The sequence below is a fragment of the Oryctolagus cuniculus genome, chromosome 6, assembly GCF_964237555.1.
Source record: "Oryctolagus cuniculus chromosome 6, mOryCun1.1, whole genome shotgun sequence".
Classification (NCBI taxonomy): Eukaryota; Metazoa; Chordata; class Mammalia; order Lagomorpha; family Leporidae; genus Oryctolagus; species Oryctolagus cuniculus.
The window spans coordinates 128,316,372-128,333,846 of NC_091437.1; the positions used below are offsets into that span (position 1 = coordinate 128,316,372).

Below are 17,475 nucleotides of genomic sequence, written 5' to 3' on the forward strand. Positions count from 1 at the left end.
ATGGGTGGAAGGGGCCCAAGCATTTGGGCCATCTTTCATTGCTTTCCATGGGCATCAGCAGGGAGCTAAATCAGAAGATGTGAACTGGCACAAATATGGAATGCCAGCATTGCAGACAGCAGATTAACCTACTGTGCCACAACACTGGCCTGTTCAATTCATTTAATGTGTATTGAGATTACTGAGTAGTAGATAACTCTTTAATCCAAGTTACAAAAAGTTTTCAAGATAATGAGAACAATACTGGGAATAAATTTTAAAGTGAATTCTGTGACTAAACTCTCCCAGATTCTGCATGGTTTGAGACACCTTTAAAAATATTTGGTTTACCTAATTGCTATTTTCAGAACCAAATTGAACTAATTCTTTTTGTTCTCACAGGGACCCCTTGTGCGGTGGCTGAAAGTGAATTTCAGTGAGGCGTTTATTGCATGGATTCATGTGAAAGCGTTGAGAGTTTTTGTGGAGTCTGTTTTAAGGTAAAGAAAGTTAATGGCGAAACTTGTACCTCAGTGTTCATAGCTCTCTTGGCCTCTCAGGCCACCAACAGAAGATTTCTTTGGAAAGCCCAAAGGGCCAGTTGTGAGGGGAGAGCAGTAATGCCATGGCTGAAGATACGCGTCTTAGTCTTGTCCTTGAATGTCAGCTTAGAAAGACATCTACACTGCTGTGCTCTCTGGTTCTTTTCTTATGTGGTTATGTGAATTACAAGTAGATTATGCGGTGTTAGCCAGTATTTGTTCAAAAGGAAGATCTTTCAGATATTTTGCTCGTTTGCACAATATACTGTTGACTTACCAAATCATTTCATAGTAGCCTGAAATACTCTAATATTGGGAACATCTGTTGTTTTGTGATCCACTGTATATTCTGCTAATGTTAGATAAAGGTTTTTAAAATTCTGTTTTAAAATTTCTTCACATTTTTAGTGTAGATGTGGGTTATCTCATAGTGTCTGTTATAAAAGTTTGCTAAATATTATTTCCTGAAGACACTCACGGAGTCTTTAAAGTAATTCCTCGCAGTTGGCTCATTTGAAGGAGATTGGTAGTGGACAGTGAGGACTGGAGGCGGTTCACGTCTCTGCGTGTATTATTTTTGTTTCTGTACACACAGTGGTGGAGTTTGTAAGGGGAGCCGTTACAATGAGACAATGCATTACATATGTTTAGAGGGTAGTCTGGGAATATGTTTTGCGTACTATATTTCTGCTTCTCTGTAAGGTATGGCTTGCCAGTGAACTTCCAAGCAATGCTCCTGCAGCCCAATAAAAAGACAATGAAGAAGCTGAGAGAAGTGTTGCACGAGTTGTATAAACATCTGGACAGCAGTGCAGCGGCTATTATTGATGTGAGTACTTATTAGGTATCTGGGCAGTGTAGAGATTGGAATGGGTTTCCAAAAGCAAAATTATTGGAAATTTTGCCAATGCTGTGGCGCAGTGGGTTAACGCCCTGGTCTGCAGCACCGGCATCCCATATGGGCGCTGGTTTGAGACCCAGCTGCTCTACTTCCGATCCAGCTCTCTGCTATGGCCTGGGAAAGCAGTAGAAAATGGCCCAAGGTCTTGGGCCCCTGCACCCATGTGAGAGACCCAGAAGAAGCTCGTGGCTCCTGACTTCAGATCAGGACAGCTCCAGCCGTTGCGGCTCAGTGGGGAGTGAACCATCGGATGGAAGACCTCTCTCTCTCTCTCTCTCTCTCTCTCTCTCTCTCTGCCTCTCCTCTCTCTGTGTAACTGTGTAACTCTGACTTTCAAATAAATAAATAACTCTTAAAAAAAAAGGAATAGTAAGTATCATGCTAATTAGTAATTTTTTTATTGCTTTAAAGCTTCTTAATTAGTTGTCAGGAAAATATAGCAAGTCATTTACATTGTTTGCCCTGTTTTATACTCATTATAGCTTTGCTTTGCTTCTTGTATTTCTTTTTTTTTTTTTTTTAAAGATTTATTTATTTATTGGAAAGTCAGAGTTACACAGAGAGAGGAGAGGCAGAGAAAGAGAGAGAAGTCCTCCATCCACTGGTTCACTCCCCAATTGGCCACAATGGCTGGAGCTACGCCGATCTGAAACCTGGAGCCAGGAGCTTCCTCTGGGTCTCCCACGCAGGTGCAGGGACCCATGGACCTGGGCCATCCTCCACAGCTTTCCCAGGCCACAGCAGAGAGCTGGATCAGAAGAGGAGCAGCTGGGACTAGAACTGGCACCCACATGGGATGCCAGCGCTTCAGGCCGGGGGGAGGGGGATTAACCTGCTGGGCCATAGCGCCGGCCCCTGCTTCTTGTATTTCTAAAAGCTAGTCGTGAGCTCATTGTATATCAGGTGTTCATAGCTGCAGAAATATAGAAATAAGCAGTGACACTGGTTGTTTACAAAAACTATAAATTCAGACAAAGAAAATACCCAATTATTTAAATTTTATTTGGTAGATGTAATGGAGTCAGTGGATGGGCCCTCAATAGGAAGTTAACACTTTCCAAAATTTTTGGTGAAATGGTAAAGTGGCACTCCACAGTGCACGATTACATAAACAGAACTGTGTGGGCTTTTGTTGCTGCTGTTTAAAATGTAGATTTTTTATTTCAGATATCTTGTTGATTTGTTTCCTCTTCAGGGTGGTAGCAGCACATATGACTTTCAGAACCAGTGAAAATCTATTTTCTTGACAAAAGAACATGAAGGAAATGACTTAATATATTTTTATAAAATTATGGAAAAGATAATGAGGCTTAACTTTATGATATATAATTTCCTTTCATTACATTTTTTGAAAAGGATTTATTTTATTTATTTGAAAGGCAGAGTTACAGAAAGAGATGGAGAGACAGAGATTTTCCATCCAGTGGTTCACTCCCCAAATGGCTATAACAGGCCGGGGCTGGGGCAGGCTGAAGCCAGGAGCCAGAAGCTTCTTCTGGGTCTCCCACATTGGTACAGGGGCCCAAGGACTTGGGGCATCTTCCACTGCTTTCCCAGGAGCATTAGCAGGGAGCTGGATTGGAAATGGAGCAGCTGGGTCTTGAATGGTGCCATATGGGATGCCTGCTATTCCATAGTGCTGGCCCCACAGTAAATTATTATAACATGTATACAAGGGTACTTCAGCAAGTTCATGAAAATTGAATTAAAGATATGTTTATTTTGATGCAGAAGAATTTTGAAATCTATGCATAAGAGAGTCTTCAAAAAGTTCATGGAAAATGTTTATTATGAAAAAATGCATGATGGGGCCAGTGCTATGGCTTAGCAGGTAAGGCCACTGCCTGCACTGCTAGCTTCCCATATGGGCACCGGTTCCTGTCCTGGTTGTTCCACTTCCAGTCCAGCTCCCTGCTAATGTACCTGGGAAAGCAGCAGGAGATAGCCCAAGTCCTTGGGCCCCAGCACCTGTGTGGGAGACCCGAATAAGGCTCCTGGCTTCAGCCTAGTCCAGCCCTAGTCATTGCGGCCACTTGGGGAGTGAATCAACAGGTAGAAGATTCCCTCTCTTCCTCCCCCTCCCTCTCTCTTTCTGTCTCTGTCTCTCTCTCTCTCTGTCTCTGTTTCTCTTTCTATAACTTTCAGATAAATCTTTAAGAAATTTATACTTCAAAAATCACCAATGGATTTCAGAATTTTTGTACCAAAATCTTTAATTCTGTTTTCCCATTTTTTTTCTTTTTTAAAGTCCATTCTGAAAAATATTTTAAAAACATTTTGTTTGTTTGAAAGGCAGTGAGGTAGTGGGGGCAGAGAGGGAGGGAGAGAGAGCAAGATACATCTTCCATATGCTGGTTCATTCCCTAAATGCCCAAAACAGCCAGAGCTGGGGGCCAGGCTGAAGCCAGGAACCAGGAACTCCATCCTGGTCTGCTCCATGGGTGAGACCTAAGTCCTTAGGCTGTCCTCTACTGGCCGCCAGGTGCGTTAACGGGAGGCTGGGTCAGAAAGCAGAGAAGCCGAGACTATGACGTGGGCTGCCAGCGTCTCAGCTGTGGCTTAACCTGCGGCGCCACAACACCCACCCCTTCCACTAACTTTTTGAAGTACTCCGTTGTGAGAAAGTATTATTTTTAAAACTGTACTTAGTTTATTTTTAAAACCCAACACTGTATAAACTTTGCAGCTGTTACGCTTAGTGCCCAAACCTGAGACACAGAAGTCAGTTTTTACAGCGCACCTGAAAAAGGCTAGCACGGCTGTGGTGACACACGCGAAGCTGTGGAGTCAGCATGAATCTGGCTGTCGCGCTCCCTCTGAGCTTCCTGGGCAGGCGGGCCTTTCCGAGACTGTGCGTTCACTCGCAGGATGGAGAGACCCTGCCTGATTCAGACGGCGTGGGCGTTCAGTTCAGACCGTCAGCCCAGAGTAGATGTGCAGTGAACCAGGTTCTGTGAGTCCGTGACTGAGGGATTGTCTGGTTTTTCCGTAGGCTCCTATGGATATCCCAGGCTTAAACCTGAGCCAACAAGAATACTACCCCTATGTGTACTACAAGATCGATTGCAACTTGCTGGAATTCAAGTAGAAACGAGCTCCTCCCCAGACAGCCCTGTCCTGTGTCGGTGACGCTGACAGCCCCAGGTTGTTACGATAGTGCTTTCGGGTCTGTTGCCCTTTGCTCGCTTCTTCTCCCTGTGCCTGGTGAATCCACAGTGGTCCATATCTCGAGATTTTCTTTATAAAGAAAAATATATATATATTGTTTCTTTTTATTGATCAGGTCTGTAAATGTGTACTAAAAAATCAGAGTTTATTTATAAACAGAATATTTTATTTAAAGAGAAGGTCTTTTCCTCATTGCTATCATGGTATGCATTAATTCCATTTGTTACTGTTGTGCACAGAAGCCTTGTTTACCAGGGAATGGTGTAAACATCGATGCTGTTTTGCTCACTGTATGTAGTAAGCATAACTGTTTAATAGTCATTCGTGATGTAAAGCAATGTGACGATATCCAGGTCTGTGTTTTCTGAATGTTTCAAATTACAATCTATCAGAACTGTCGACACCACAGGAGAGAATAAAATGACCTGTGCAAAGGTGCGTTGCGAGTGTGTAACTTCAGCAGCCTGCAGCCCCCTGGGAATGGGATAGGTGGGGTCCCAGCTCACCTACTGGGTGACTTCCAGGACTTGCTGTGTGCGGCGGTGTGAGCGCTTGTGTCTGCCTGGCATGTGGTTGAGTGTGCCAACTTCGGGTGAGAACACAGATCTGGAGATTATCTCACCATGTGGTGGGCGTTTGCATCTGAACACTAGACGTCTGTGAATTGAGAAGTGGGGCCATTTTGAATAAAGTGTAGCGGAACTGTGTGATGCCCGCCATTGGTTTCATCTGCGTTTACTGGTTCCTCGTCAGTGTCTCCTGTAGTCATAGAAGCCCTCGTTGTGGCGTGTCACTTACGATGCAGTCTGAACACAGAGGCTTTGCCGGCCTTTCAGATCTTGGTGTGGATGACGTCACATCCGGAGAGCTTTGTCCAGACAGCTTTGTGATGGCGCTGCCCTGGCTGTGTCCCCACAGGCCGGCACCTGCGAGAAAGAAGTCTGTGTGTTGTTTGAAGGGCATTAGAAACGATTCTGCTGCCTCCAAAACCCTGTTTATGTCCACATTTTATATTGTTATTTCTGAAATAATTGTTAGCTATAAAACACAGTAGAACATGAGAGACTCCTCCCCCCATTCCCCACCTCCCCCAAGGAAGCACCTGTGTTCCTCCAGGCCCTTTGCCATCTGTAGCACACATACCACACGCATGTGGAGTTTGCTGATAACAAGAGCGGCTCATCCCACACACAGTCTGTCACCTGCCTTTGCTTAGTAGCAAATGTGCAAGCTGTCTCCGCGTGTCAGGGCAGCCGGGCGGCCTGGCTGTGTTACCTGGCCACGTGTTCCCTCATGCGCCTGGGCCATGCTGGGGTTCGCTAGTTGGACGGAGCTCCAGGCGGTTTGTAGGTGTTGCCGCACAGAGCTCTGCGTGCCTTCAGCAGGATTTCTGGAAGGGAGGTCCGAGAAGTGGAGAAGCACAGGGGTGCGGATTTAACTGTTCACACGGACTGCCAGGTTCCCTGTCAGAACTGTGAATTCAAGACACGTTTAGAGTATGCATTTATTTTCAGTTTTCCTTTGGACAAGAGGATGCTGTTGGTTTGGACGTCTGAACATTCTGGTTTCTCTTCCTTTGCAAAGTCTCTCTGAGCCTTAGTGTCTGTAAAAAGGGGGTCCTCTCTCGGCCATGGGGGCGCGTCCTGACAGTTACCCATCCGTAGGCCCAGAGATGGCTCGGAAGGTTTTATTTAGAGGCTGATATTGCTGTGACGAGAGTGGGTAGGGAATGTGCCAGCTAAAACCCCGGCGTGTGCTTGAGACTGCGGGACTTTCCTGACTTCCAGCAGTGCGGCCGAGAGAGGCTCTGGGGCCAGACCCTGGCTCGGCTACCGTGAGCGCCGTGATCCCGGTGCAGAGTGAGCCGCTCGCCCTGGTCTCCCATGTGTGGAGGGGGTGTGGTTAGGTCCCCCTTCCAGGGTTGCTGTGACCGTGAGACCCCACATGCACAGGCCGTGGAGGGTGCCCGGTGAGCGCGATGCTTGTACTCAGGGTCCGCACGGAGTTTGTGGGGCTCCTTTTTTCACTGTGCTTAACTCAGGAGCCTGTGGGTTGGACAGGTCATCGTGTGCGGGCAGCGTGTCGGGAAGGCAGCGTGGCTGGCTCTGAGCTTCTGCACGTGCGCGACTATTTCTGGACGAGGACTGTTCCGTCCTCGTGCCTTGCCTAGGAGTTCCTGGCTCTCCAGGATAGAGCTCAGAGAACCTTGCGATTCATCCAGGATTCGTTGGTGTCTGTTAGGGACTTCTCATGTCCACGGCCTCAGTCCTTCCTGTGCTGTGCGTGATGGGGGCACCAGCCGTCCCCGTTTTGCACACATGGAGCCTTCATGTCCAGGGAGTGAAGTGAGTCCTTTGTTGATAGTTACACGCAGTTAGCTTTGGTGACCCCATCCCGTATCCGAATGCCTGGGCTCAGTACCCTGCCTCCAGCCTCTCGCTGATGCAGACCCTGGGAGGCAGCTGTGCTGGACCGAGTGATCCGGTTCCTGCCTCCCAGGTGGGAGACCTGGGTTGAGTTCCTGGTTCCCAGCTGGAGCCCTAGCCAGCTTCGGCCATTGCAGGCGTTTTGAGAATGACCAGTGGGTCGGGATTCCTCTCACTCTCGATCTCACTCTGCCTCAGGCAAGTAAAGTTTTGTTGTTGTTGTTGTTGTTGTTGTTGTTGTTGTTTTTGATAGGCAGAGTGGACAGTGAGAGAGAGAGACAGAGAGAAAGGTCTTCCTTTTGCCGTTGGTTCACCCTCCAATGGCCGCCACGGCTGGCACGCTGCGGCCGGCGCACTGCACTGATCCGAAGGCAGGAGCCAGGTGCTTCTCCTGGTCTCCCATGGGGTGCAGGGCCCAAGCACTTGGGCCATCCTCCACTGCACTCCCTGGCCACAGCAGAGAGCTGGCCTGGAAGAGGGGCAACCGGGACAGAATCTGGCGCCCCAACCGGGACTAGAACCCGGTGTGCCAGCACCGCAAGGCGGAGGATTAGCCTAGTGAGCCGCGGCGCCGGCCGCAAGTAAAGTTTTTTATTTTTTTTATTTATTTATTTATTTTTATTATTATTTTTTTTTGACAGGCAGAGTGGACAGAGAGAGAGACAGAGAGAAAGGTCTTCCTTTACCGTTGGTTCACCCTCCAATGGCCGCCGCGGCCAGCGCGCTGCGGCCAGCGCACCGCGCTGATCCGATGGCAGGAGCCAGGAGCCAGGTGCTTTTCCTGGTCTCCCATGGGGTGCAGGGCCCAAGCACCTGGGCCATCCTCCACTGCACTCCCTGGCCACAGCAGAGGGCTGGCCTGGAAGAGGGACAACCGGGACAGAATCCGGCGCCCCGACCGGGACTAGAACCCGGTGTGCCGGCGCCGCTAGGTGGAGGATTAGCCTAGTGAGCCGCGGCGCCGGCCTAGTAAAGTTTTTTAAACAATTAAAAATTTTGAGTCAGGGTCAGGATGTGAGCCGAAGTCCGCCTGCCGGATTCTTGCTGGTGCAGCTTCCACGCCCTCTAGGGGCTGTGTGCGTGAGCTGTGCACTCCTTAACCTGCCACAGACACGGACAGGGATGTGGGAGAGGCAGTAGGCAGGCGTGGTCAGATAGGGAGTGATATTGGTGTGGGGCAGGAACCCAACACCCCAGAACATTTTGTGGCTGGTGGGTGAGGTGAGGGTGTGTCGCCTGGTGCGTGCTAGTCCCAGCTGTGTGTGTCTGTGTTCAGCCTGAGAGATGTCTCTCCCTCTCACCCAACCCTGCTGAAGCTGTGCTGAAGCCGAAGCTCTCTGTGGTGCATATCCCAAACGGCTTCATGAATGAGTGCACTAGCAAGTAGTCCTTTAAAGTGATGCTTTGTACATTGCAGATACTCCGCAGATGTGGACTTGTATTTGCTCTTACTTCAAACTCAGTAGTCCCAATGTCAAAAATAAAAATATCAGAAAGTGACCTAGCTTTGAGGTTTTTCTTCTTCATTCTGGCTCCTTTTCCTTTCAGGAAGAAATCAAAGTCACATAAGCCCATGGTAAAACCACATACACAGGACATTCTCATGGGAGCCCACGATAAAACCACCATGGTTGGGGTCCGTACTATGGCCCAGAAGGTTAACCTCTGCCTGCGACGCCAGCATTCCCCATGGGTGCTGGTTCAAGTCCCGACTGCTCCACTTCCAATCCAGTTCCCTGCTATTGCTCCTGGGAAAGCTGTGGAAGATGGCCCAAGTCGTTGGGCCCCTGCACCCACGTGGAAGACCCGGGAGACCCGGGAGAAGCTCCTGGCCTCAGATCAGCTTAGCTCCCGCCATTGCAGCCATCTGGGGAGTGAACCAGTAGATGGAAGACTGACTTCCTCTCACTGAAACTCTCTCTTTCAAATCAATAAAATAAATCAAAAAATGAAAATAAACCATGCTGGGACCGTCTGGAGGGGAAGCCTCGCTGGCCTGTAGAGCACCCCGTGGCCCTGGTCCCCTGGACACCAGGCACCCGAGCTTTGCAGGGAAGGTCTGGGAGGAGCCTCTCTAAGCGGGTGCACCTGATTCAGCCTCCCACACTCTTCCCTTTTCTGGCAGGGATGGCATTCGTCCTTTGGGCTAAAGTTTGAATGCAATCCTGCCTTTATTTTTTTATTTTTATTTTTTGACAGGCAGAGTGGACAGTGAGAGAGACAGACAGAAAGGTCTTCCTTTTTCCGTTGGTTCACCCTCCAATGACCGCTGCACTGATCCGAAGCCAGGAGCCAGGTGCTTCTCCTGATCTCCCATGAGGGTGCAGGGCCCAAGCACTTGGGCCATCCTCCTCTGCATTCCCGGGCCACAGCAGAGAGCTGGCCTGGAAGAGGGGCCACCAGGACAGAATCCGGCACCCCGACCGGGACTAGAACCCAGGATGCCGGCGCCGCAGACAGAGGATTAGCCTATTGAGCCGTGGCGCTTGCCAATCCTGTCTTTATTTTACAGATTTGAGCTGCAGAGTTACAGAGGAAAAGACAGAGATCTTCCACCTGCTGGTTCACTCCCCAGGTGGCCAAGACGGAGCTGGGCCAATGGGAAGCCAGGAGCCAGGAGCTTCCTCTGTGTCCCAGGGGGGTGCAGAGACTCCAGCCCTTGGGAAAGCTGCCTTACCAGGCGCGATAGCGGGGAGTCTCACAGGCGCCCATGTGGGATGTCGGCCCCCCTCATCCTTTTTATTAAAAATGGGAATGTGGCACGGGGCCCGCGTTCTTCGCCAGAGGGGCGGCCTTGGGGTATTTTAGATGGAGCCCCAGAAGCCGCGGGGAAAGGGGACAAGAGTGACCGCGTGGGGGACGTCCGCGTGGAAGTGCCCGCTGAGCTCGCTGGGCCAAGAAGACGGGTGGGTGCACAGCGGGCGAGTGGGTGCTGCCCGCGGGCGCTCCCTCGCAGACCAGGCTCCTCTCCAACCTGGGCCGGGGGCCGCCGGCCGCGACCCCGGCGCCTCGCAAAGACGCTTCTCTCAGGCCATGGGCTGGGGAACTGCGGTTCGTGGGCGTCCCGGGTGCCTCCGCACGGCGGCGCGGCCCTGCCCACGACATCGGCGCTGCCGCCCGCGGAAGCCGCTGCGCGCCGGCCCTTTGTCCTGCACGGCCGGAGCCCCGCCGCGTGACCTCCGCGGACGCCGCCGGCCAAGGCCGCGTTTCTCCCGTTCCAGGCCTCGGCGCGGACCCTGTGCGGGCGGAGCGGTCCGGGCGAAGACCGAGCGAGTGGGAGCGGGAAAGGCTGTGGGTGCTCCATAGCGAAAGGGAGACTGCGCGGTACCGCCTGCTGCGTGTGTGTGCTCGCGTATGTGTGCATGTGTGCGCGTGTGTGTGCATGTGTGCGCGTGTGTGTAGCCAGAGAATTAAACTATCCCAGAACAGCTTTCAAACTGCTTTGCCTTTTCCTAGGTGTCCGTGGCCGCACTGCACAAGTCTGTGACGTGTAACCGCCTTCCTCACGCACACAGTTGCCGTGCGTGGGGAGGGATCCGAGTCGCCGTGGGTCAGGTTTGGATGACGCAGGTGCTACCTGCGGCCACCAGGGGGCGCGCGGGCGCCACTGGAAAGCCCGCGGCTTCTCCCGCACCGCTGAAGGCCGGTTCAGCCTCGGAGCCAGCAGGGCTTTGACGTGGGGCATTCTGCTGGGAGCATTCGTCCGTAGAGTTCTTGGGGAAATGGCCGATGGCTCACGCTCACGTCGTGACTTGATCCAGCCTGGTGCGTGTGCGCGCGTGGAATCCAAGCTGGGTCAGCCGACTGGTGTGGGGCGGCAGGGTTTTGTGTAGATCTATGATACCCACGAGGACCAGCCGTGTGTGCGTGTGTTCTGGGATGCACGCGCGTCCTCTCCTATCAGCGTGGCTCCTGAGCGCCCCCTGGGCCGAGTGGCCGCCAGGGCTTGGAGCATGAACTCCAAGTTAGAAAAAGCGTGCATAGGAAATCCGGGGTCTAGGCAACGCTGACTTCAGGGCCCCTGTGCAGAGAAGCCAGCACCCAGGATCAGCCAGCGGGTGCAGAACAGGTCCCCAGCTTTTCCACGTCTGCCCGCGCTGTGCACGGGCCTGCTGCGACACGGACCTTGTTGCGTGGGCGCTGCGGTGCTGGGCCACTTGGGGTGTGGCTGGTGTGGCTGAACAACGGGCGGGGAGAGCGCGCGCTTACTGCTGTTTTCACTCCCTTGGTGCCTGCGGGGCCGGGGCTCGGCCGGCTGAAGCTCGGACCGGGGACTCAGCCCAGGTTTCCCTCGTGGGCGGCAGGCACCCACCTCTGGGGGCCGTCGCCTGCCGCCTCCCCAGATCAGCCCTGCAGGAAGCCCCATTGGGAGCCGGAGGTGACACTCAGGCGTGGGCGCTCCTGTAGGCCCACGGATGTCATTGACATCCAACCCCCAGGCCCGCCGCCCGCCGCGGGGACTGAAGACCCAGTCCTAGGGGTTCACGGTGGCTGCCGGCTGCTGCGTGGGACAGCGCGGGTCCAAGCGGCCACACCTGGGCGACACGCGCTGCTGCCCCAAGTTTCCATTACGCCCCCCACCCTTTGGGGGTTCAACCAAGACTATAACTGATGAGCCAGCCCAGCCCCTCGTCCCGGTGCCACCGGCCCTGGGGGCACCATCCCCCCACCCCGAGCGACCTGGCTGGGGCCCCGGCGGTGCGAGCGCTCGGGCAGCCTCGCGTCCGAGGCCTGAGCCGCTCCTTGGTCTGCAGAAGTGGGCGAACCGCCGAGCCTGCAGCTTGAGAATGCGGCTCGGGTGTGAGTCCGCCCCAGGGGACTCTCAGGTGAGGAGCAGAGGCATAAGCAAAACGTGGTCCTCTCACACAGAGGAGTACCACTCAGCCATGAAAAGGCACGACACATGGGTCTGTGCCGTGGTATGGTGAACCCTGACCCGCAGTGGCAGAGCCTGTATTGCGTGATCCGTTCACGTGAGACGTCGGGAGTGACAGAGCCAGAGAGAGCAGCAGTGGTGGCCGGGGACGGGGTGGGGAGAGTTTAGTCGGATGCAGTGGGTACAGGGTTTGTTTCGAGGGGATAAAAATGCTGAGGAATTTGGTAGTGGCAATGGTGGCACAGCTCGGTGGATGTGACCAGAACACACCACATTGCAGGTAAGTGGGCGAATGTTGTGGGTGTGAATCATTTCTCCATTTAAAAGACCTGCCAGGGTGATCTCCTATTCTCGTAATTCTTTGCTTATATTTTCCTGCTCAGCGCAGTTCTGTAAGTGAAGGCGACTTCAATTTAGGAAAGATCAGGAGTCCATGCGTTAGGATTGCGTCTGATCAGTGTTCTGGCTGTTTGGGGTCCAGGGACGGGGGTGGGGCGCACTGGGGAGAGCAGGGGTGACAGAGGTGGGCGTGGCCACAGCTGAGAGAGTGAGGGGCGCAGGGGCCCAGCGTGGCACATGGGGCAGCATCTTCCCCCCATGGCCAGCAGCTTTGGTTTTCCTGATCACAGAACCCGCAGCAGCATCGACGCTTCTCCCGGTTCCCCCCAGCAGGGTCTCATGTGTGGGACTCTTCCTCCGTGCGCTTGGTGCACTGTGCAGGCTCCCGTCATGCTTGGTGCACTGTGCAGGCTCCGGTCCCGTCTCGGATAGGTGACTGGTGAGTCTGTTCTGTCCGGGAAGCAGTGTCTGTGCCCCACAAAGCTCTCTGCATCTCCCCACCCTTGGTCCTGCACACGCCCTCCAGGCTCGCTCTCCTGCGAATGCAGTTGTTCGTGAACTTGATTTCTGAGTTCCTTTGCAGCTGCCCTGATTTTCTCAAGAATCCAGTCATCACTTGGTTATAAAGCAGCTGGCATTTGAGGTCACATGCAATGCCTGAGTGACTGACCCTGCCTTGGTCACACAGGAGTCCCGCCTGTAGCCACCCTGTGATGGTGGGTTCTTGTGAGGAGGGGTTCAGTGGTCTCTCCTGTCCATTGCCCCAGCATGTCGGTGCAGGCCTCCTGCAGTGTCTGTGAGGTGTTGGCTCCCAGCGCCCTGAGGATACCACACTCTGCCAGTGCTCAGGTCTCTGCCGTAAGATGGCGTGGTTTTGTGTACGGCCTGCGCTCCCTCTCCTGTATCTACATCATCTCTGGATTGCTTGTGCCACCTCATTCAACACGCGTCCCATGTGAGTAGCTGGCTTGGTTAGGGAGTGGGACGGGGAACGTTCTGTACACGTTCAGCATGCCCGTGGGACTGTTTTCAGGTCTCTGTGGTTGGTTGAGTCCACGTAGGCGGATCCCACAAATGCAGAGGCCAACTCTAATTGTCACTTCCTCTTTCCTTAGGGGTGAGGGTAGTGATTTGATTTTTTTTTTTTCTTCCAACTGTGCCAGCCTTGTGCTGGGAGTCAGGAGCTACGGCCTGCACTCAGTGCGAGCCGGGCCAGTCCCCCACCCACGTCGCCGTCTCGGTGGATCCCGTGTCGCCTCTGTGTCACGTCACCGAGGGTGCTTGTTTGGAGCTGTCACGCTCTCACAGGGGAAGTGCTCTGGAGAGACGTGGCCGCTGCAGTGTGCTGGGACGGGCCCGCGCAATCAGCTGCTCCCATTGAAAGGAAATGTAAGATTTCCCATCGTCACAGCTCTCCAGATTTGAATTGGCCACTTGCCCTTGTGTCTGAATTTCTTTTCTAAAATAAGTGTTTCTGGACGGCCCTTATCTTTACAGCCAGACACCCGCCTTCAGTTCCTCCCGATCAGGAAAGCGACAGTTTGTGCACAATCTTGTCCCCGCTTCATCAGCCTCTGAAGTCATCACATCCCGTGTGAGAATTGGGAAGGGACAGGAACATCTAGTAGGCGCCTCTTGTTTTTTTTTTTTTTATGTTAGTGAATTTCTTTTCCTCGCCTTCTTTGTCTCCTGGTTTGTCCCCTGTTCTTTGCTTCTTAATTTTGTGTCACCAAACTCTTTGAGCATCTGGTTCCCTCTGGACGTCTCGCCTTGGTAGTCCTGTGGAGTCTTCCTGTTTTCTCACTGCCTCCCAGAACCCTTTCCCAGGGAAGCTGCCCTGTTTTCCTGTAAGGATCGCAGTTGTGCAGAAAGCCGACTGGCCGCAGCTTCTGTAGCTAAACTGCCATTTCACATCCTCTCCGAAGGGGAGACGGGTGACGTCATTCAGTGAAGCAGTGGGGAGGGGGTCTCCAGAGGAACAGGGGCTCATTCATGCTATGTGTGTGTGTGTGTGTGTGTGTGTGTGTGTGTGTTTGACTCCACCTTTCTTTTATTTTTTTTTCAAGATTTATTTATTTATTTGAAAGAGTTACAGAGAGAGAGAGAGAGAGAGAGAGAGAGAGAGAGAGAGAGATAAGTCTTCCATCTGCTGGTTCACTCCCCAGATGGCCACAATGGCTGGAGCTACACTGATCTGAAGCCAGGAACCAGGAGCTTCCTCTGGGTCTTCCCATGAGGGTGCAGGGGTCCAAGGGCTTAGGCCATCTTCTACTGCTTTCCCAGGCCATAACAGACAACTGGATGCGAAGTGGAGCAGCCGGGACTCAAACCGGCACCCATGTGGGATGTTGGCACTACAGGTGGCGGCTTTACCCGCTACACCACGACATAGGCTCCATGATCCCACCTTTCAAAAAAAAAAAAAGAAAAAAAAAAAAAACCACCTGGGATTCCTGCATTCCATATCAGGGTGCCTGGATTTGAGTCCCGGCTCCACTCCTGCTTCCTGCTTCCTGCTAATGCACACTCTGGGAGGTGGCAAGTGGTAGCTCAAGTCCTTAGATCCCTGCCTCCCACAGGAGAGACCTGGATCAAGTTCCTGGCTCCTGGCTCCTGGCTCCTGGCTCCTGGCTCCTGGCTTGGCCTTGCCCAGCCCCAGCTGTTGTAGGCATTTGGGAAGTGAACCAGTGAACAGTGAACCAGATGGGCAATCTCTCTCCAGCCCCCAACTCAATTTCTTTCTGCCTTTCTACCAAGTAATATAAATCACAATGAGTTAGAAGATCCATGACCTTAATCACCAAAGTCCCTTTCCCATTGCAAGGTGGCAGTGACAGATTCTGGGCTCTGGGTGTAGACATCTTTGCAGGGCCGATATTCTGCCTGCCACACCCTTTGTTCCTCTAAACTGGACGATCACCATGGGTGGTGTTCCCCTCCTCGAGTATGTTGTAGTCATTTTCCCCAAAGGATCCTTTGTCTTTGTAGTTCCAGAAGGTCTGTGGGCATGAGGTGGAGGGTGAGGTGGTCCCTGGTGGTTGTGGGTAGAAGCTTCTTTTGGGTGATGGTGCCTTGATTTCCCTTGGCGGGACTGGCCATTCCCCGTTGTCACTGGGAGGCCTCCACTGGCTAGCTCAGGGACGGCCCCTGACCCAGGCATGGGCAATGCAGAGGCGAGTGGTGGGAACTGACTCTCACCAGCACAGGACAGAGTCTGCAGACAGCAGGTGATGGCCCAAGTAGTTGGATCCTTGCCACCCACATGGGAGACCTGGATTGAGTTCCTGATTCCTGGCTTCGGTGTGGTGGGGCTCAGCCCTGACTGTTGTGGGCATCTAGGGAGTGAACCAATGGATGGGAGATCTTGCCTCCCTGTCTCTCTCCCTGCCTCCATCTGTTCCGTGTTTCTCTGCCTTTCAAGTAAATAAATGAAAAAAAAAAAATTTTTAAAAAAAGTGCAGCCCCGGGACTTTGCCGGAGCCACTGGGGAAGAAGCGTTTCTCCTTCCGCTGGATGCGTTGCTGCTTAGATGCCAGCTCTGGCGATGGAGGGGGTTATCTTCCTATCACCAGGGTAGGCGGGAGCCTGCCAGAGAAGGAGGCCAGCACAGATCAAAGCAGCCCTAAAAAATGGAAGCCGGTAGATTCCTGCTGACTTGGAGCTCCTGGGTACAGAGCTGCCTGCAGCCCAGTGCGCACCTGGCCTCTTACGTTGTATGAGGCGATAAGTTCCTTTAGCAGAGAGAAGTGGGAGTTAGTCTTGATTTAAACAGCGTGCGTGAAGGGCAATAACAGACTCTCTGTGTTCAGATAATACAGCCACAGGGTCTGTGTCTTCACTGAGGTTTTGTTGGGTGCCCTGGTACCCTTGGTGGGGCCTGTTTTTATGTCTCGAGTTTATGTGAGGATCGGAAAACTCCTACAATGTAGTGGAAGGATGTGTTGCTTACAACACATTTCATTTCATTGGTTCACCGCTCCTTTTTAAATTTTAAGATTTATTTTATTTATTTGAAAGGCAGAGTTACAGAGAGAGAAAGGGAGAGAGAGAGATCCATCTTCTTGTTCACTCCTAGGTGGTTACAATGGCTGGAGCTGGGCCGATCTGAAGCCAGGAGCCAGGAGCTTCTTCCAGGACTCCCACATGGATGCAGGGGCCCAAGCAGTTGGGCTGTCCTCCACTGCACTCCCAGGCACATTAGCAGGGACCCAGGATGGAAGTGGAGCAGCTGGAACTCGAACTGACACCCCGATGGGATGTCGGCACTGTAGGTGGCAGCTTAACCTGCTACTCCACAGTGCCGGCTCCCCTTGTAAATGTTTTTATGAGTTATTCTGTGCCAACAACAGGGAGATGTGTCTGCTTCTAGGGGGGTGTAGGCAGGACACGGGCAGGGCAGGATTCGAAGAGGCTCAGGACCCAAGACGGCTGAGGAGCCGTGCCCCGCCCCCCCCGCCCGTTGCAGGAGGCGGTCTGCTCACGGCGACCTGGAGGGGCTCGGGTATGCAGAGGACCTGCGTCCAGGAAGCCCCCAGTGTTTGAGGAAACCAGCACGGGGCACAGAGGCACCAGCAGAGAATCTGACGTGGGAGAAAACATGAAATGGTCTGAGAAAGTAGACTTTGGATAAGTGTGAGGCTATTACATCCATGTTTAAAGGCAAAGCTAGGAATTGCAGGAATTGTTAAACATGCGAAAGTGCTCATCGCGGTGGGCATTTAGCCCAGCTGTTGAGACGCGCACATCCCAGAGAGCCTGGGTTTGATGCACGGCCCTGGCTTCTGACCACAGCTCCCTGCTAGTGCAGACCCCGGGAGGCAGAGCGGTGACTCCAGGAGCTGGGTTCCTGCCACCTCTGTGAGACCCTGGGCGGAGTTCCTGGCTCCTGGCTTTGACCTTTGCTCAGCCTCAGCCATTGAGAGCCTGGGGGGAGTTGCCCAGAAGGTGCCAGTGCTCCTGCTCTCTCTCTCTCTCTCTCCATCTCTCTGGCACTCAAAAAAAAAATCTTTTAAGTGTTAGTTGCTTTCCAATCTAATTTAGCATTTCAGTAACTCTTCCAAAAGCAGGTGAAAGTGATGTATGTAATGTGGCATTTTGCACACATACTCAGTGACAGCTTTTATTCCAAGTTAACCAGTGAAAACCCAGTTGAAGAATGAGATTCTCAGGACACCGGGCGCCCACACTGGGCTGCTGGCTGTAGAGAGAGTGCACACTGGAGGCAGCCAGACGACAAGCCTGCCC

The 17,475-nt window shown here is 52.7% G+C and overlaps 1 protein-coding gene across 2 annotated transcripts in view; it reads left to right on the top strand.

The window, feature by feature from the left end:
- The window catches only part of ATP6V1C1 (ATPase H+ transporting V1 subunit C1), a 68,552-nt gene extending 63,524 nt beyond the window's left edge, over positions 1–5,028 (top strand). For both annotated transcript variants that reach the window (XM_002710723.5, XM_051844686.2), the window contains 3 exons: positions 382–479; positions 1,224–1,350; positions 4,415–5,028. In XM_002710723.5, coding sequence (XP_002710769.1) covers positions 382–479; positions 1,224–1,350; positions 4,415–4,510 — 321 coding nt within the window. In that variant the 3' untranslated portion in view covers positions 4,511–5,028. The remainder of the gene's footprint in view (positions 1–381; positions 480–1,223; positions 1,351–4,414) is intronic.
- Positions 5,029–17,475: the final 12,447 nt, after the last annotated feature.